We start from the raw sequence: 19,726 nt of genomic DNA, 5'->3' as shown, positions 1-19,726 counted from the left end.
GGAAAGAATATCAATTTTTTCCGCGGATACACAGGCCAAGGACTCATCAGTGAACAATCTAAAAAGCTAGAAGAATGTTAGATACATTTGCCGTACCGTCAGATCCCGTTTTATCCCGGCAATATTTTTTTAAATTTAACGGAAAATCCGTGACACTCTGGTTTGCTTTTTTCTCTTGTATAGTTTGAAGCATATCCTTATTGTATAAATCTATGTAATAATTAAGGGGTTTGCTAGTGTTTATTGTCTTTTAAGTGTTGAAATTGCTAATCTTACAATTTGAAAAAAAAAGTTACCCACATCCGAAAATAAAGTTACGGACAGTCTGATTATTTTTAACTTATAAGTTACGGACATCTTATGCATTTTTTAAAAGTTGTCCTTGCGCTAAAGTGAAGTCAAAATTAACAAATTTGTAGTGATGGTAAGTGATTTCTTTATTCTAAAATCCTATCAATACTTGCGTAGATCATGGAAAACGTTGCAAAAAGTAGATTTCGTATCAGCTATCATCTCAACGAGTTTAGAGTCCGCCATCTTGGGCTGTGGGTAACTTAAGTTACCCACGGCCGTTTAAGCACAGTGTATTTGAAAGAAAAGCACTTAATTCTCTTTTATTGAGTGGGACGATCTGGGGCAAAAATAAAATCATCTCATATTTATTAAAATACATTCCAGCACTATTGTAGATTTGCACACCATTTTCGCTAATTTGCACCACATTTCGCAATCAATTAAAAAAATAAAAAAATAATATTAAATAACTGACAAAAGCTGGCACTGGTTTTACAATACATAATAATTTCCCTATTCTGAGGGGTGTGTCAAAAATTTTATGGGGTGGGGATTTGTAGCACTTAAAATAATCACAAAGGGGTGGTCATATTTTCCTTAGAATTATGTAATAATTGTTAATTGAAATGAAAAATAATATTTTATAGGTGCTAAGGGTCTTAAAAAAGCCTCCCATACCCCATGCGTATAATTCTGGAACAGGCCTTACACAAAAGACTAACACTTTAAATATCAAATTTGTTCATTTAAATATGAATGCTGAAGTTTCATACTCTGCTTCATTTCAGGATAAAAGTAATACACCGAGTACTAAGGGTCTTAAAAAAAGCCTCCCATACTCCAATGCGTATAATTCTATAACAGGCCTTACACAAAGACTAGCACTTTAAATATCAAATTTGTTCTGTTGAATATGAATGCTGAACTCTCTTACTCTGCTCCATTTTTTAATAAAATTGATTAGAAACTGAGTCTCTAGTCTAGTAGACTATTATGTCTCTCTTCTCTATCTGTTGGTGGGGGCTGGTCCGGCATTGTGGACCTTGTTCCTGCGGTTAGATATCCAGCAACACTTGGTCCTGTCGGGCCTAAAAAAAATAGAAAGAATTTAATTCAATTGTCATCCATTTCATGGTTTAAATCAACATTTGGTCCTCTTGAGAAGAACAAGACAACAAAAACCCAGCATTTCATAATTTTTTTATGCTGTTTCACTGTTTTATCTCATTACCTACAAGGCATGTCTCAACTGTAATTATCAGTATCATGCATCATAGAGAACTTTTGTCTACAAGTACTTATATATTTTTAACTTTTTATTGCTCATATCAAACATGATAGCTGTTCATTTTAAGAATATTTCATAACCATTTTGAAATCATCATTTCATTTCAGAATAGAGAAGCTTGGAATAAAATATTACATTGAAGAAGGATTCTTATATATTTATAAACATGTTAATATTATTTACAAAGGTGTTGATAAATAGCTACTAGCAGCTCATGAAAGGTATAGTACAATCTTCAATTTACTATAAGAATACTTTATTTCGTTCCTTCTATATAAAATTACAAAATATATACATTTGGAGTATTCAGTTATTTTTAGAGCTAAAGCCAGAAGCAGCCTTAATTAATTTCTGTAAGAAGGGCTGATATGAAAGTTCATGCAGTTACTAGTATAATACCAGAAGATGCGTTCTAAAGCTTTTTTATCATGCAGTTGTTTTCATTCAAAAAGAAAGGAGTAGGTCCAATGAGGGCTGATTTTGGCCTCAAATTTCAGGTTCATCTAACGAAAGATTTTGGACACTTTTTAAACACTTAAGTGTCTATTTCAATTGATTCAATTAGTTTATGTGAAAGATTTTAACTGATTTAGTCATTAAAAACGCTCCAATTCAAGCTTAAATATAAAATCTATCAAATATGCCCAAAAACGTCACTTTTCAGATGTTTTTTGTCAAAAATGAAAGTGGACGCAACATTCTTCATCCTCAACCTTTATATATGTTATGTATTATCATCAAATACAACTTAAATTTAAATATTATGAATGAACACTAATGCGGCCACTTTCATTTAAGATGGAAACCGTCTAAAATTGAACTAAAATGCTAAAATTGCGAAGATTTCAGTAATTAGGCATGACTTAATGATGCTAGTACCCGATATATGTGCATTGTATTGTCAAAACAGCCCATATTTATGTAGCAGAAGCCTTCTACTTTCCAGTAAATAGCTAAAAGATTACATTTTCACAATTTTGTAAAACTGCTATATTTTGGGGCCAAAAAGGGGTCTTACTAACCTACTCCTTTGAATTATGCAAGTCTTCTTTGTAACAATCTTCACAAGAGAATCAGGAAAATAATAATTGTACTGCATTCTATGATAGGCCAATGTAGTATATCTCTTTACTGACACAAATATAGATTATCTAGCTGCACATAGCTGAGATATGTAAAAATATTTTGGCAACGGTAAAAAAAGTGTTAAAAGTTGGTCAAAGCTTGAAATCCTATAAGATTCATTATTTTGGGGTAAAATCTCCTAAAGGTTAGTCTCACCTTTGCTAAGTAAACTGTATGACTTTCTCTTACAGACCCAAACTTAATCACTATTTAAGAAATAATTCATGGGGGATGGAATATATCGTGATTTTACCACGGGTTGGTCCTTTATGACAAATATTTTACCCCGAGCAATAGCTTCTATTCTAACGTCGTCGTTCTATGACGTCGGGTATCTCATTCATAAAAAAGCATAAGACGTGGGAGTACAATCGGAACAGCCCAGGAAATATATTCATATTTTACCACGGGTGTGTACTCAAAGCGTTTGAAGGACGTCATGTTAGAATTACTATTTAGGGTCACAAGACTTGAAGCCATAAAAATTTGATTTATCGTTTATCAACTCTTCAGCTTTTGTATCAGATTTGTATTTTTATAAATTTGGGGTTTGAACATTCCTGAAGAGGAATTTATTGTCAACATTAGCATCTGGTCGCTGTAAAATTTGTATCATTAATGATACTTATCATGCATATATATAGCTTTTTTTTCTACATGCAAATTATGATTCTCTTTCCAACTGTATAGCATAATCTATGCAATGTTAGTAAGTTATTCTGATTATATGTCTAATTCAAAACACACACAGACACAAATCAGTTAAATAGATTAACACACATGTATACAAAATCTTTCAACCATATACCCTTTCACCAAAGAAACACACACAGACAAACATAGATTCTTCTCGGAACCAACCCAAATACATTCACTTGTTAAAGATCAAACCAGATGCAGTCTTTCACATATAATTTATAATTCACTTTTACTTGCTGTGCCATATGACAGATAATATATTTAATATAAGAGCTGCGTCAAATGAAATTGACCTTATGTAAATGAATATCAATACATCTGTTAACTGTCTTTGGGTTGAAAAAATAATTATGGAAAGTAGGTAACTGTTTTAAAATTGAATTGTTTTAAGAACCCTACAAAACAAACAAAAATTATATTTTTTTTTGTATATTTTGAATGTTTTGAAATTAATCAAAATCTTATACATGTACATTTATTCGTGATCATGCATAAGGTCCATTTCTATCCGACACAGCTCATCAGACGATTTTTAATATACATGTCATTTAAAAAGAAATTTTTAACAATTCTATATTTAATGTTTGAACTTTGTATCAAATTAAATTAGAACATCTGTCCATGCAGCCATAAAAATTCAAGCAAAACTAATGTACTCAGACTCAGATATCAACCAATCAAATTATAGAATTTGTTGTTTCGAGTACATATCAACCAATCAAATTATAGGATTTGTTTCGAGCACATAAAGATTTATTACTAAGGTCCCAACTTAATTATGTGATGATCAAAAATTTCAATCAATTAAATTTGTATCATTATGAGTCTAGTGCTTGATTTTCAGACATGATCTTATTTTTTACTTGTGTTGTTTTTTTTAAATGACTTAAGGCCAAACAAATAATAACGCGAGTTTAATGTACCTGTACCTACCCTAATTTTTATTACCTAGCCTAAATTTTTTGGCCATTTTTGAAAAAGCATGTGACGGGAAACATATCATCATTTTTTGTTTGGCCAAACTTTAAATATATTTTTTCTGGTGAAACAGGTCAAAAATAGGATCCAGGAACAACTAAGATTTTTTCTATACAGATTGTATCTAAGGCAGAAACCATTTGATGTTTCCAGGTTTTGGTGAAAAAAAATAATTTGTTTTGGACCCTGAGAAAAAAAAATTGTTTGTTTCACCCTCAGCTGCCACTATATGTAATGCTAAAATTGAAAGAAAAAAATTGTTTTCGGTTTGTCGCTAAAAAAATAGATTGTTCTTCGCCAAAGGCGAAAAAAAAAGTTTGCACAGAAAAAAAAACCATAGCCCCCCCCCCCCCCCCAGAAAATCAAATGGTTGCTGCCTAAGAAGTAGTAGAATTATTTTTGCTTAGAAACAATTCAAAACACACAGCACTGCATGAAGTGAAGTATAAAGAATAGTAAACAGTTGTTTAGTAAACATATCCTGTGTATACACAAAGCAGCACACATGTAAAATTAAGTGTGGAAAATTTACCTGCTTTTCCTTCTGTTAAAACAGAACAATAGAAAAGTTTAGTACATTTATTGTTTCTAAAGTCTCTTACAATAACAAGAAAATCATTCTTGGTCCAAATAACCATTTTATTTTATCTATGTTTAAGCCTCACATTTACTAAACATATTAATATCATAATCTTCAAAATCCTAATCTAATGTGGATTCATTATTATTTGTGGATACCAATTTTTTCATGGATTTTTCTGTGAGAATGATTCATGAATTTAAATGTTTAAGGATGTACTAAGGTGAGGTTTTTGAATTTGTGTCAAATGTTCGGAATCCTTGGTTTTTTTCCATACAATAGAATGTAAAATATTTTGCACTATAACACCCATTTATCTTTTCATATAAGACTAAGTAGCTCATAAAGGGTCATTTGCCAAAATTTAAGCAGATTTTTTATTTTTTTCTTTTGATTTGAGACCCAAATAATACCAATGCAAATATAAGGTTGAAGTCTGAGTATGTTTTTTCACACCATATTTTAAAAATCATATATCTCGAAAAGGAGCGCTGTGATCTATTAATATTTTAAGCTTATTTTGTTCCTTAACTAATGCTCTTCTGACTTATAGTATCAATTTTAAATTCTTGATTTTTTTAATTTCACAAACCCTCACCTAAGTACATCCTTAACAAATAATAATATTGTTGTAAGGTAGCAGACTAGCAAAACCACAAAATTCAATATCCATCCAAACACAACTTTTTTCAAGCCATGAAAAATTGGTACCTATAAAAATATGAAAATGAATCACAGTCAATCCAATGAACCATTGAAATATGACTAATGACAACTTCATCTTTTGGTCCATTATATCAAAGATGCATCTACACACCAAAATTATACGTATTTTTATTTTTTTCTTTTGAAAATTTGCTGCATATGAATATGTATCTATTCATTATTTTTATCTGACCTCACTAAAAACTGGAACATATGGATATACATGTATAACAATTGAAAAAGCTCCTGCTCAACCAAATATTACGGTAAACAGCATGTTGTCGAGCGATGAATCTCAAAACCCATCACATGGTATAGCTGACTTGTATAAACCAGACAACCAAATTTTAAAAATTCTCATTGTAGTTCCTGAGAAAGATGTGACGAAAAATATTCATGGGATGGATGGACAGACATAGGTAAAACAGTTTACCCCAACTTTTTTAAAGCAGTAGTATTATTAAGATAGAACAAATTCTCACCCGTTAGGTAGCCTGCTATCGGTGTATCTGATATAAATAGGTCGTGTTTCTGATCCTTATAATCTCTCCATACAGTAGACTTTTCTAAAATACCAGTTATCTATAAATAAACATATTTTTTGTTAATAATTTAACTTAAATAATTCAATACTACATGTATAAGTGATCTATGGTTCAAAATCTGAGTTAAATATGTAAAACATTCCATTGATCTAAGTTGATCATGATGTGAGGTTCAGCAATAATCGCTCAATCAAATTTAAGATGGATGAATTTCAAAATTATTATCAAACAGCTACACTCTTTATAATAAAGTTTTTGAAAATAATTATAGTGAAAAGTCTAAGTTTTTGACTAGTGCCTAATATTAATCCCCATGGAAAGATTAACATTTCTATACATTACTTTAACATGCACTTTGATACGATTATATTCAGTCATTAATAGATCAGATCATATTCTATACTTTTTGTGGCTGCCCATCCTGTGAATTTCTATCCTTATTAACGGCCTATACTTTATTATCCTTACCTGTTCCCCATACAATAAACTTCTCTGCATGGCTTTCAGAGCCTTGACAATCTGAGCTTTTGTTGCCGAAGGATTATCTATAGCTTCTAGTCCTGCTTCAAGTAATTTTAGCAAGAATGGAACTAAATCTGTTTTTAAAGCCTGAAAAATTGAACAATATTTTATTTGGATTTTTTTCCCTGATATTTCATTTTATGATAACTTTTAAAATATCTCATCCCAAATAAAATATCTTTATTTATTTCCTATTTGATTCAAAACCTTATATGTAGTTTTTAATATTTTTTTCATTACTTTGAATGTATCTTATTTCACAGAGTTAATGAACTGTCATCTCAATGTAAAACAGAATTAATATTTCCTGATTAAAAGCATATATCATATATCATCTATTTGAATATTTATCTTTTTTCATGTATTTTCATAATATATATAAACAGAAAAATTATGGAAAAATTCAAAGCATGCTTTCTGAGGATTAGGAAAGATAGATGTAGTATTTATAGATTATCTGTGGTCATCTGAAAGAGATTGATTTTCTCGCCTTAGCCAGTACTGAGAAAGTGAGAAAAGCAAACATTATCTAATTTGTAATCATACCACATCTTTTTACATCCAAGTTGAGATGACCAATGATAATCAATTTATCACTATTTTGACCTATGACGCCGTTGATACGTGCACGTGCGTCCTTAAGTTTCTAGCGATAATTTTTCATATCACTCTTCTTGTGCAGAGAAAGGAAATTACCAGTCAGTAAGATCAAAGGAATATTTCTTAAAATATCAATATAAGGGGTTGCAATGTTACCTGTGAAACAAGTTCTTCTTCGCCTTTATCAAACATTTTACCCAATGCCTCAGCCGCTAGGGCAATTGAATCTCTTCTAGCTTTCATACCAACTTTTAAAGCACCAATACATTCTATCTGTGCCATACTTCTTATACATATCTGAAACAATTGATATACATGTTGTTACAACGAAACATGAGAACAAACTATAACCCATCTGATGAGTTAAGCCTTTTGCAACTGCTTTTTAATAGTTCTTTCTTATGTTGTACTGTTACACCACTGTCCCAGGTTAGGAGCAGGGTTTGGATCCAGCTAACATATTTAACCCTGCCACATTATGTATGTATGCACGTGCCTGTTCCAAGTCAGAAACCTGTAATTCAGTGGTTCTAGTTTGTTGATGTATTAATGTACATATACATGTATGTTTTTTGTTCATTTTTTGTATATAAATGAAGCCATTAGTTTGAATTGTTTTACATTTGTTTTTTCAGGGCCTTTTATAGTTGACAATGCAGTATGGGCTTTGCTTCTTTTTTTCTTTTTTTTTTACATATAACAAGAATGTGTCCATAGTACAAGGATGCCTTAGTTGCACTATTATGTTCAGTGGACTGTGAAATTGGGGTAAAAACTCTAATTTGGCATTAAAATTAGAGAGATCATATCATAGGGAACATGTGTACTAAGTTTCAAGTTGATTGGATGTCAAATTCATCAAAAACTTCCTTGACCAAAAACTTTAACCTGAAGCGGGACAGACGGACATACAGACAGACAAATGAATGAACGTACGCACAATCTGTAAAAGATAATGAACCTGGGTGGGGCATAAAAACCGTCTGGCAAAACTCATTCCGTATACACTGAGCACAAACTATACTGATTTAAGAGTCCTTGCAGTTTCAAAATTTATCTCAAAGCCCATTTTCACTTGATAATTATTGTGGACCTCCTCTTAAAACTTAACTCATTATAAGCAGGCTGATGAGCCACTTGTATAGCTGAATGTGGAACCGCATTGTTCTGATGAGACATGGCTGTGAACACTTTTGGAATGTAACCTAATTGTGGGCCTTACCTCATTATGAGCAAGCTGATGAGCCACTTGTATAGCTGAGCGTGGAACGGCATTGTTCCGATGAGACATGGCGGTGAACACTTTTGGAATGTAACCTAATTGTGGAAGCTGATCCAACATCACAGGTTGTGAGGTAAACAAATAAACTATTGCTGTTGTCACGGTTTCCAGTACTTCACCCTATACAGCAAATAATCAACAGTTATATTATCTCCCTTAGATGAACACATGATAAATATAGTCATACTGTGAATTCACTATGATTCATGGGATACCAATTTTCGAGGATTTTGTGGATAATGGCGAACAACCAATTTAAATGTTTCACGAATTTCAAACCTTCTATAAGATTGTATGCAGACTTTTGTCAAACCACCAATTCAAATATCATTGAAAATGCAAGTTTTCCTTAATCCAGGAAAATTGGTACCCACTAAAATAAATAAATCCACAGTACATGACAGTTTCATTGATTACTTTATATAATTTTCAAAGGATATCCTTATAAAAGGTATTTTTTTCAGTGTAAACTCAAGAGAATTCCTTTAAAGACATAACACTGTGGATTCATTGAGGAAAGAAAAATGCTTTTATTTTATCAATTTAAAAAAAAGATTTAAAATTTTGTAGATAATTTTAAAACATGTGAAACTTGGAACTAAATTTTTTCTTACATCTGCATTTTGCATTTTTGTAAGCTCTGCCCATTTCTCCATCAACTCCGTTAAAAATTCCTTTGGTTTCCGTAACACCCATCCAGGGTTGGCTATAAACAATCGGAGGAAGACGCCACCTATAGTTAACTCCCCTGCTACATCGGTATAAACTACGGCAAAATCTTCTCGTAGACTCCATCGGGAATCTGGATTCTCTCGCTGAGCTTTAAAATGACTGAAAAATAGAAATAAAGCATCTTTTAAAATATTGATTTCTATTATAAGTATTGCAACATACATTTCAACCTGTTATTTTTACTTTGCATTCTGTTTATTCATTGTACTGCATTTCTTTGTTAATTTTTTGGGTATGCAATTAAGATTTTAAGATGGCAACTGTTTATTATTATAGTGGCATGATAAATGAATAAATCAAAACAACTGCCTAATGGAAATGCTATACAAATGTTATTCTCTATATCTCCATAAAGGGGTAGGTTCACAAAGTGCTTGTAAGCAGTGGTAGTTGATTCTGGACAATGGGAGATAACTCCATTTTTTAAAGATGACTTTAACAATGACATCATTTATATTTTCAAATCAGATATTAGATTCCTGGACCTTACAAAAGTAACGTTTTCTTGACAGATGGTAACATCATTTTGTGACTTGAATATCTGAGCATATATTACATTGATAAATTTCTGCAAATGTTCATAGATAGGATGTATAGAATGTTATGATCCTTGGACTATATTTTGTGTATCAAAAAGGTAGTGATAAGCCTTGGAAAATTTAGATATCAAGTCAGTGACATAGGGTTTTGATTACATTTCAAGCAATCTTTACCTAAAAATTAGCCTTCAGATTTTGCCATGCTTAAACTTGCAAGCATTTTCACATTTCTATTTCAAAGGTGAAATCTACCCCCTAAGGCACTAAACATAGATATACATACTTATTTTTCAATTTTTTCACAACATCTGACACTTTATCCCTAGATTCCTCATTCCAGATTAATTCAGGGTTTTCATGAGTTCCTTCGTACATATGAACACTAGCCTCAGGCGAGTCCCTCATGGCATCCATGAATATCGGAGGAAGAAATTTGGACAACACTATCCGGACCTTTGGTCCAACAAGTTTATCTGATAACATTTTTGATAAAAGTTCGGCAGTTTTTTCGCGCACATTTGGATTTGTTGAATTACAAAATAAATCTAATAAATATATCACAGCTCCTGTAAAAATAATAAAATACATGGTGAGAAAAATCATCAGTCAATGTATAATAATATTTTCCATCTTTTTTTCCTGGTATTGGACATATAAATCAAAACAGACAAAATAATGCATCTGTGAAGAGGTTTGATTTTAGCAACAAACTACTACATTTGTTGTAATACACATTGAAGGAGTATGTTCCGTAATAAAATTCTATTGTTTTAAGATAAAAAATGTTTCAAGTGGATGAAAAGACATGTAAGAAAGTGAAATATAACTATTTTCATCAAGCTTTATCTTTATTCTGCTTAAGCCAGTGCTAGGGGCTGTCTTAAACTTGCAGGAAGGTGAGAATTTTTTTTGGGTCTGTGTTGAAGGCCCCATTTTGACTTTAAGATGAAGAACAGCAATAAAAGCTCTATTCCTTTGGTTGTTTTTTTTGTGTGTGTGTTTTTGCTATGCATGTACTTTGTGTCATCGATTGATATCCCTTTACTTTGAATTTTTAAAACCCAAATACTGTGGATTCAGTATTATTCGTTGAATACCAATTTTCGTGGGTACAGGTAAACCAGAATTTCAAATGTTCAATGAATTACAAATTTTCAATAGGCTTTTTATACAGAGATTGTCAAACCACCAAATTTAATATCCACAATATGCAAGTTTTCAGTAATCCTCGAAAATTGATACCCACGAAAATAAGTGAATCCACAGTAGACCAAAAGTAGGAATTTTAATGAAAATTGAAAATATCAAAATGTTACAAACCTTTTGCCATAGCTTCTTTCACTATTTTTGTATTGGACATTAAAGCAAATAAACTTTCTAGGGTTAATAATCGACCTGTAACAAAAGAAAGCAGTTGTTACAAAAATTCTTGTAGTAAACTGTACATAATTATAGGAAAACTATTTTTATACTTACATTTCCCTAAAATAAGTTTTTATGTATAAAAAAAAACCCAACAACAATCACATATTGGCTTCTTTAGATAAACAAAATTATTTATGAAAAAATATCTCATGTTGGAATAAATTCTTAATCAAATATTTTCATTATGCAGTTTTATGAAACAAAAAAAAACACCACAAAAAATAATTGTTATGTAGTCTTATGAGATATACTTACAGTTCTGAAGCATGTTAATAGCTAATAGTAAATAAGACAACACTTCAGAGGCAGCAATGTCATTCACACACTCCTGGTTGGTGGTTACATTGTTTACAACCTATAAATAGAAATAAAGGGGAATAACTCTCTAGTGATAGTAAATAGGACAACACTTCAGAGGCAGCAATGTCATTCACACACTCCTGGTTGGTGGTTACATTGTTTACAACCTATAAATAGAAATAAAGGGGAATAACTCTCTAGTGATAGTAAATAGGACAACACTTCTGAGGCAGCAATGTCATTCACACACTCCTGGTTTGTGGTTACATTGTTTACAACCTATAAATAGAATAAACAAAGGGGGAATAACTAATGACACTCAAACTTTGTATGCAACAATAAATGAAGATAATACCTGTTTTACTCTATATCAATGTTAATATGTATTTACATTTCAAATTAAACAAAACAGGATCATAAAAATCCTATTTGTCTGGCGTACTAAATTATAATCCTGGTGTCATATGAAACGAGTGACTGGTGAAAAATAATGTTTATTCAATTCTTGAATCAATGCATGTATATATCATAAACTTAGTCCTCTGTGCACGATTTTATCATCTTTTACTCAAACATATCGTATAATGTCAATTTTTTTTCTCTCTGTGTGTCATGATGTGAAAATATGGTGGCTCATTTACTGTCGTGTTTTGAAGCCGTAGTTTAACGATTGTCACCTTATAGTAAACAATCAACAAAGAAGCATGGATGTTGAGCATGTGTATAACATGTAAAATCAGATAACAGTTTATTTCAATGACAGATCCATGCATATTGCGATCACCCGATTTTTACAAGAAGGGTCACGCTAAGGTTACTTGCATGTGGAAAATATGTCCGCGAATTGCTTCCTGAAAGCAAGCAATTAGAAAAGGTAAATTTCTTTTAAATGTGGACAAAATTAAAGAATTTTCTTCAGAAAAAAGTATATGTACATAAGTTTAATAATGAAAACTATCCATTTTGTTATAAAAAACACATTTTTTTAATTTGAGGTTTCACATGACTTTAGCAGGTTAATTTTTTAAGTGTGCACCACATTTTTTTTATGTTATTTCGAATAGACAGAAAAAAATATTACAGTCATTACTTATAATTTAATTGTTAAATCCATTTAAACCGTAGTAAATCATGAAAAAATTATGTCTATGCGCTGATAAACAAAACAATGTCAGCCAATCAGAAGACGTGTTACATCAAAAAATTAATTTATATACTTTTGGTATTTTTTTTGTTGAGCTGCTGTAAAATTGCTGTATGCCCTATTTATTTTTTTATTTGTGAATTTTTATTTTTATTCATTTCTACTATTAACTGTAGCAATATAAACAATATAGTGAACTAGACTTACCTCGAGAGCACATTGTTGTAATTTGGCACAATCATCTAATCTAAGAAGACTAAACAGTAACTTAAAATGTCCTATACACTGTATTTCTACACCTGAAATTAGAAATATCAATTTAAGGGGGTACCCCTAACACAACAGGGAGATAACTCTGTAAAATCAGCCAAACTTTTTAATAACGTTGTATTTTTAAGGAATTATTCAGCTTCTCAAAGATTAAAATTAGTGTTTGTCAAACTGCTATATATCCAATGAAATTTTTCTGTGAAAGTGATTGGTTCATTTTTTTTCAAAAGGTCAGAGTAAATATTTTGTCAAAATTGTAAGAAAATTAAACGAGCCAAATTAATTTTAGTCAAAGTGTTGGGTACCACCTTAAACAACAGGTTAACATAATCCTTTAAGTCAAAAATTAAATTGACTATTTATAAATTTCTCGCTTTTCTTAATATTTTGTTACTCAGGCATTTTTCATTACAGAACAATTATTTGTTTCTCTTTTATTATTTGAATATCATACTTACTTAATTACACATCCATTGAAATAATTTGCAATGCTTGATATACATGTAGCTTCAATAGTTTCAAAAATACTTACAGTGAAACCGGTTCAAACCGAACCTCTTTGGGACTTACGATTTTGATCGAATTGGCCAATGTTCGGTTTTATCAAGTTCACAAACATACAATTTGATATGACGGTATTTAAGAACATGTTTGGTTTATACAGGTTTTTGGTTTATGCAGGATTCGGTTAAGCCAGGTTTCACTGTACATTGAATTCTCAAATTAAAAAAAAAATAATATCCCCCAAAAACTTGCATTCTATTTCATCTATTCTATATAAAAGATATGGTAGACACCTATCCAAATCATATGCTCTATGGTTACTTACCTGGATTATTTTTTATTACATTACGAAGACCTTCTAAAGCCATTTCCACATGTTGAAGACGGTCTCCTTGCTTTGTCTGACTAGAATTTTGACTCTGTTGTTGCAACATCATTAGTGAGTGAAGATACTGAAAGGAATTTAACAATTAAGTAAATAGTGGATATCATCATCCAGTTCATTCGAAATTTTCCAGCAATTGTTTCCATGGTACAAAACCTGCCATGTCCCTACCCTTGATGCAAACACATAAACATTAGACCATACAGTCATTCAAAATAAACTAAAACAACTTAAAGAGATATTTTAAAAAACCCATTTTCAATGATTTGATTTAAAACAAATTTAAGTAATTAGGCAATGATTGATGATGATTTTTTTCTCACAGTGCAAGTGCAGAACAAAGTTAATATTTTACCTGAGCTTGAGATCCCATGTAATCTAGGAGATCTATTGTGAAACCTTTGGGATTCTGTAAAGAAACAAAAATATGTAGATAGTTGTTTTCTATTCATTTGAAGTGTTTGAGCTTTTGATTTTGTCAATTGATAAAGGAATTTTGATTTAAATTTTGAGTTTGGTATTTGTATGTTTTAATTTTTGATATATTTTATATTCAAAATTAGACTCACATTATTTTATATCTATCAAGTAAGTGTCTCATATTTCATGAAGCAACATATAAAATCATTTTAACCAAAGATAAGAAAAACAATCGTAGAAATAGTATTGAAGGAATTAAGGTTGGAGGAACTGAGTAAAGATTCATCAATATCCATAAATTGCAGACAAACAGACAGAAACAGTTATTCTTATATATTTCAAAACTTTGTTTACAAGGGTTATAAAAAATAACTAACATTTCAACAGCTATCAGTTTATTTACTGTAAATTCAGAAATTATTGCGAGGTTTTTTATTATTGCGAATAATGCGACTGAGTTGTAAACGCAATAATTAAAACTCGCATTTTGTAATATTTGAACTGACTTAAGCATGACTTTTCTCAAAATCGTAAAAATTAAAATCGCATTCAAGTGTAAAATGACAAAATCGCAATAATAAATGCACGCAATAATTTCTGAATTTACAGTATGCTTATGCAATAATCTACACAGAACCACTTGCCAGAAAATATTTTAACCAAAAGGAGGCTCTGCAAGATAATATACTACTTACATCTAAAGGAAAAGTTGGCTGCTCATTATAAATTCTAACAAATATTTCTCCTACTATCAATTCTTTGGCATGGATATCGTAAACAAAATCAGCTCCATAGTTCTGATCACATTCTCCCTGAAAATATCAACAATAATGTGTTTATGGCAACAGCATCGTCATAGGACAAGGAATGTCTACTGAAAATATTAACTAAGACATCGACAATTGAAATAAATCAGATCTGACATAACTAGATAAACCCTAGCAACTGCCAATCTTTTATGTTTATTATCAATCTGTGATGGTCAAATTGTTATTCTCTGAAGGTACATTGTGATCTCTATAAGGTCTATTTTAGGTTGTTTTTGTTTTGTTTGGTAACTCTCACATTGACCTTAAACCAACATCTTTCATTGTTGAAGGCCATACAGTTGCCTATAATGTGCCTGTCCCAAGTCAGGAGCCAATAATTCAGTGGTTGTCGTTCGTGTATGTGGTACATATTTGTTTTTCGTTCATTTTTTTACATAAATAAGGCCGTTAGTTTTCTCGTTTGAATTGTTTTACATTGTCTTATAAGGGCCTTTTATAGCTGACTATGCGATATGGGCTTTGCTCATTGTTGAAGGCCGTACGGTGACCTATAGTTGTTAATGTCTGTGTCATTTTGGTTTTTTGTGCATAGTTGTCTCATTGGCAATCATACCACATCTTCTTTTTTATATATTCATCCATTTCATTTGAACTTTGGTGATTAGTTGTCTTTTCATATCATACCACATCTCCTTATTATTTTTATAATCATTAATATAGGTTAATATAAACAAGCCAGTTCCAATTTTGGTAAATATACATACCGTTTTTATAACATTTTGCTGTTGGTCCATAAGATATTCATTTAACTGGCCCCTGGTGGCATTGTCCCATATTAAGTACGGATTTTCTGTGTTACAATTCAGATATTTCAGCAGCTGAAAAACATCAAATATTGAATTTACATGTGGGACGTAAACAGCTAATGTGGATTAATAATTATTTGTGGGATACCAATTTTTAGATGATTTTTGTCATTTTACATCCTGGTTTAGATAAAGTCAAAAGAGCTGCTGGTTTACATGAAAGGTTTATTTAAAAATTAAAATGTATATATCTAGTATAATCTTTCAAATCTTGAAGGAGAAGTATCAACTTTCATGGTAGTGACCTTGTGCAAGTAACTAACAAGATTTAATAATTTCTTGTGAATCTATCAAATGCAATACTTTATTTTATAAGGTTGATACAATGAAGTAGATGAAATGAGAACTAACTGACAAGGATAACAGCTTAATGCTTCTTTTGCATTGCAGCTGGTGCATACAAACCTTAATTTATATTTTTTAGTTCTGGAAAAAGATAAATTGATATTGAAATTATTATTCATTTAAATGAAAATAATGTATCTCATATAGATTTTTTTCTGACTACTGTCCCTAAATATTTGTTGTTAACTAAAATAAATTCCAAATCCTCCACCATATTAATACTTACTTCTGATGGGTTTTCTTGAGACAGTTTTCTGGACAAATATGGAGTCAATATGGCTGACAATGATTTCTTGACAGGAACATTTTCTGGTGTTTCTAGTCCTGAGCTTTCTGGGAAGTATCCACCCAATCGACCACAAGCTCTGACACACAGACGAGCTAACTGATTGGCAACTTCCTGTAAAAAGTAAACACAATTTTTTAATTTCAATTGTTTATCATTAGAAACAAGAATGTGTCCCCAGTACATGAATGCCCCATCCGTCAATCTTTTTCTATGTTCAGTGGACCGTAGCAATGCGGGAAAATCTCTAATTTGGCATAAAAATTAGAAAGATCATATCATAGGGAACATGTGTACTAGGGTTCAAGTTAATTGGACTTCAACTTCATCAAAAACTACCTTGACCAAAAATTTTAACCTGATGCAGTGCAGATGGATGAATGGAAGAACGAACAGATGCACAGACCAGAAAACATAATGCCCATATAAAATGGGGCATAATAAATGGGGCATAAAAACCTTGCAATAATTTCTGAATTTATATTACTGATCAAATATTTCAATTTTAAAATTTCAATGTTTATCATTAGAAAAAAATATTTGACACACAGACAGGCTAACTGATTGGCAACTTCCTGTGCAAAGTAAACACAAGTGGCACACAGAACCTCGAATGACTGAATAACACTGTTATTATCAGAATAACATTTGTAATGAAGTTATAAAATACATCGATAATATATTATTATTTAATAATCAATATTTAAAAGTCACCAATATGTGCTAATATTAAAATTTCAAGTGTTATTTGGATAATAACAGTGTTATTCAGTCATTCCTGTTACCCTAGGCCTTATGACACAGACAGATCAAACTTTAAGATTTCAATTGGGTACCATTTTATAAGTAACTTTGACTTATATCTGTATTCATAGTATTAGTTGATGGTGATTTGCTCTCATGTAAATTTACTAAAAATCATAGGCAAAAGTAATAATTCTCTATATCACTGACTACTGTTCTTAAAAATTCTATCAAAAAAAAATAACTGATGAAAATCAGAATAAAACATGTAAAATGTCACTAAAGCAATATCAAATTTTTTAAACTGATCTCATTCTAGTAAATTAGCTTATTTTCTAAAAACAAATTATTCAGTCAACTTTCCAAACAGCACTTGTTAAATGTAAAAAACTATTTTACCTGTTGGTTACTTTCTCCGCTCTTCTCTACACCTCCCTCCTCTAATGTGTAATCATAATTGAACAAGTACAGCAGTAAATGGTATAGCACACCTGATTGGAAGAGATTGGTCTGCAACCAGAAGTCCACAGAAAAGGCACTAATACACTGTGCAACTTCAGAACACAATTTTGGCAGGTTCTGAAAAATTATAATTGTATGTAGTAGCAAATAAAGTGTATCCTGCCTAATCCGGCATCTGAGTATTGCAACATCCTACTTTAACTGACACATTATCCTGGTCCCATAGTATGCCTATTCTTGCGGAAAAAACCTGAGTATTCCCACACCCTGCTTAATCCAACATTGTTTTCTGGTCCCCCTGTGTGTAGGATCAGGCAAGTTACACTGTATCTTCAATGTAGATTCAGTAAAAATGTCTTTTAGAGAATACAGTATAAAGATAATTTTTGATTTATGAAAATTTAGAAAGTTTTTTCTTTTTGTCACCACGTTGGAATGTGCAATTAAACTCAACTTGTTATACTGACTGTTAAAAAGTTTTTGATATGCTGAAAAATTTTCTTCATCCAAAATATATTTTTACACTCGACTTCAAATCAACTAATGTCCAAAACAGTTGCATCCTTTATTCTTTAAACACATTTCCTTAAGAGTTGACAAAGAACTGAAAAGTAATATATATGTTCCAAACCATATGAGTATTCGGACCATACGTGTACGGTCCGGCCGTATACGTATACTCGTACAGTCCGACCATACACGTACGGTCGGACCGTATGAGTGTACAGGTATGGTCCTGTACGAGCTGACCATACATGTTATTGCATCATATGGGTTAAATTTAAACAAACATTTATCACAATCTTTAATATTAGTGTCACAAATTGTTATTATTACAATTAAATGGATAAAAAAAACAGACAAACAATTGAAAATATATATTATTTTGTTTAATTGCATATCTGAATATATTTGGGTACTCTAGCCCTAGGTGACACTTGCTTCCACATGTAACGTAATATTTTTTTACATTTACATGTTTGCAGTTCATGTTTGCTCCTTTGCATTTGCATTTTTTTTGTAAAGTTGCTAAATAGTCTAAAACAATTGTCCTCCCATATTATATTTACTTCCGATATCTACAATTTCAGTGATCATAATTCAATTAATGTATTACAATGTATTACTGATTGACATACTAAATACAAGAGATTAACAGATAATTAATTAGCGTGATTATTTTTAAAAATAGTTAAAATAATAAGTTTTAATTTTTTGTTTTACATGAATTTGAGAGTTAAGTTATGTTGATCTGTTATATTCATTTGTATCCAATAAACTTCACCAACTTCTTAATATTAGTCAGACCGTACACATACGATCCCACCGTATGAGTATTTTGAAAAAGTATGCATACGGCCCAGACCTTACGCGTATGGTCCAAATACTCATACGGTCTGGAACATATATACAAATAGATACATGCAGAACATTTTTTCAAATCAATTTAATAATTCTTTGTTTTGCTGTCTACATGAACAAATGATTTTTACCATAATAAATATTTATAGAGTGAGCAGACAGACAAGGCATTATAGCTCCATTCTAATTTACTCACTTTGTAATATAGTATTCTACAGATATTTTTAATAATGGCCGGTATTTCTTGGATCTTCTCTCGACATCCTTCAAACTGTGAAGCTACGGCATAACATTTCACCACATGTGTACACACCTATAACACAAAATCAAAGACATGAGAGCACTGTAAGGCAGCTTACTTATATAGTTATTGATGTAAGACAATGCAAAAGTTCAAATAAGAATTATTCCAAGAGATTATTTTTAGACAATAAAATTGAGAATGGAAATGGGGAATGTGTCAAAGAGACAACAACCCGACCATATAAAAAACAACAGCAGAGGGTCACCAACAGGTCTTCAATGTAGCGAGAAATTCCCGCACCTGGAGGCGT

At 31.2% G+C, this 19,726-nt stretch overlaps 1 protein-coding gene across 3 annotated transcripts in view; it reads right to left on the bottom strand.

The window, feature by feature from the left end:
• Positions 1-749: 749 nt before the first annotated feature.
• The window catches only part of LOC143058436 (dnaJ homolog subfamily C member 13-like), a 72,754-nt gene continuing 53,777 nt past the window's right edge, over positions 750-19,726 (bottom strand). For 2 of the 3 annotated variants that reach the window (XM_076231922.1, XM_076231923.1), the window contains 18 exons: positions 19,369-19,485; positions 17,748-17,927; positions 16,545-16,718; positions 15,872-15,985; positions 15,033-15,149; positions 14,273-14,326; positions 13,858-13,984; positions 12,966-13,057; positions 11,570-11,669; positions 11,210-11,284; positions 10,173-10,455; positions 9,233-9,449; positions 8,559-8,738; positions 7,493-7,633; positions 6,683-6,823; positions 6,152-6,251; positions 4,917-4,928; positions 750-1,382 (listed from right to left, as the gene is read on the bottom strand). In XM_076231922.1, the coding sequence (XP_076088037.1) occupies positions 1,270-1,382; positions 4,917-4,928; positions 6,152-6,251; positions 6,683-6,823; positions 7,493-7,633; positions 8,559-8,738; positions 9,233-9,449; positions 10,173-10,455; positions 11,210-11,284; positions 11,570-11,669; positions 12,966-13,057; positions 13,858-13,984; positions 14,273-14,326; positions 15,033-15,149; positions 15,872-15,985; positions 16,545-16,718; positions 17,748-17,927; positions 19,369-19,485 (2,337 nt within the window). In that variant the 3' untranslated portion in view covers positions 750-1,269. The remainder of the gene's footprint in view (positions 1,383-4,916; positions 4,929-6,151; positions 6,252-6,682; positions 6,824-7,492; positions 7,634-8,558; positions 8,739-9,232; positions 9,450-10,172; positions 10,456-11,209; positions 11,285-11,569; positions 11,670-12,965; positions 13,058-13,857; positions 13,985-14,272; positions 14,327-15,032; positions 15,150-15,871; positions 15,986-16,544; positions 16,719-17,747; positions 17,928-19,368; positions 19,486-19,726) is intronic. The other variant, XM_076231924.1, reaches the window with a different exon arrangement.

Source organism: Mytilus galloprovincialis, chromosome 14 (genome assembly GCF_965363235.1).
Source record: "Mytilus galloprovincialis chromosome 14, xbMytGall1.hap1.1, whole genome shotgun sequence".
In the NCBI taxonomy this organism is placed as follows: Eukaryota; Metazoa; Mollusca; class Bivalvia; order Mytilida; family Mytilidae; genus Mytilus; species Mytilus galloprovincialis.
The sequence above is the reverse complement of the archived record's forward strand: the minus strand, read 5'-3'. Positions and strand labels throughout refer to the sequence as shown.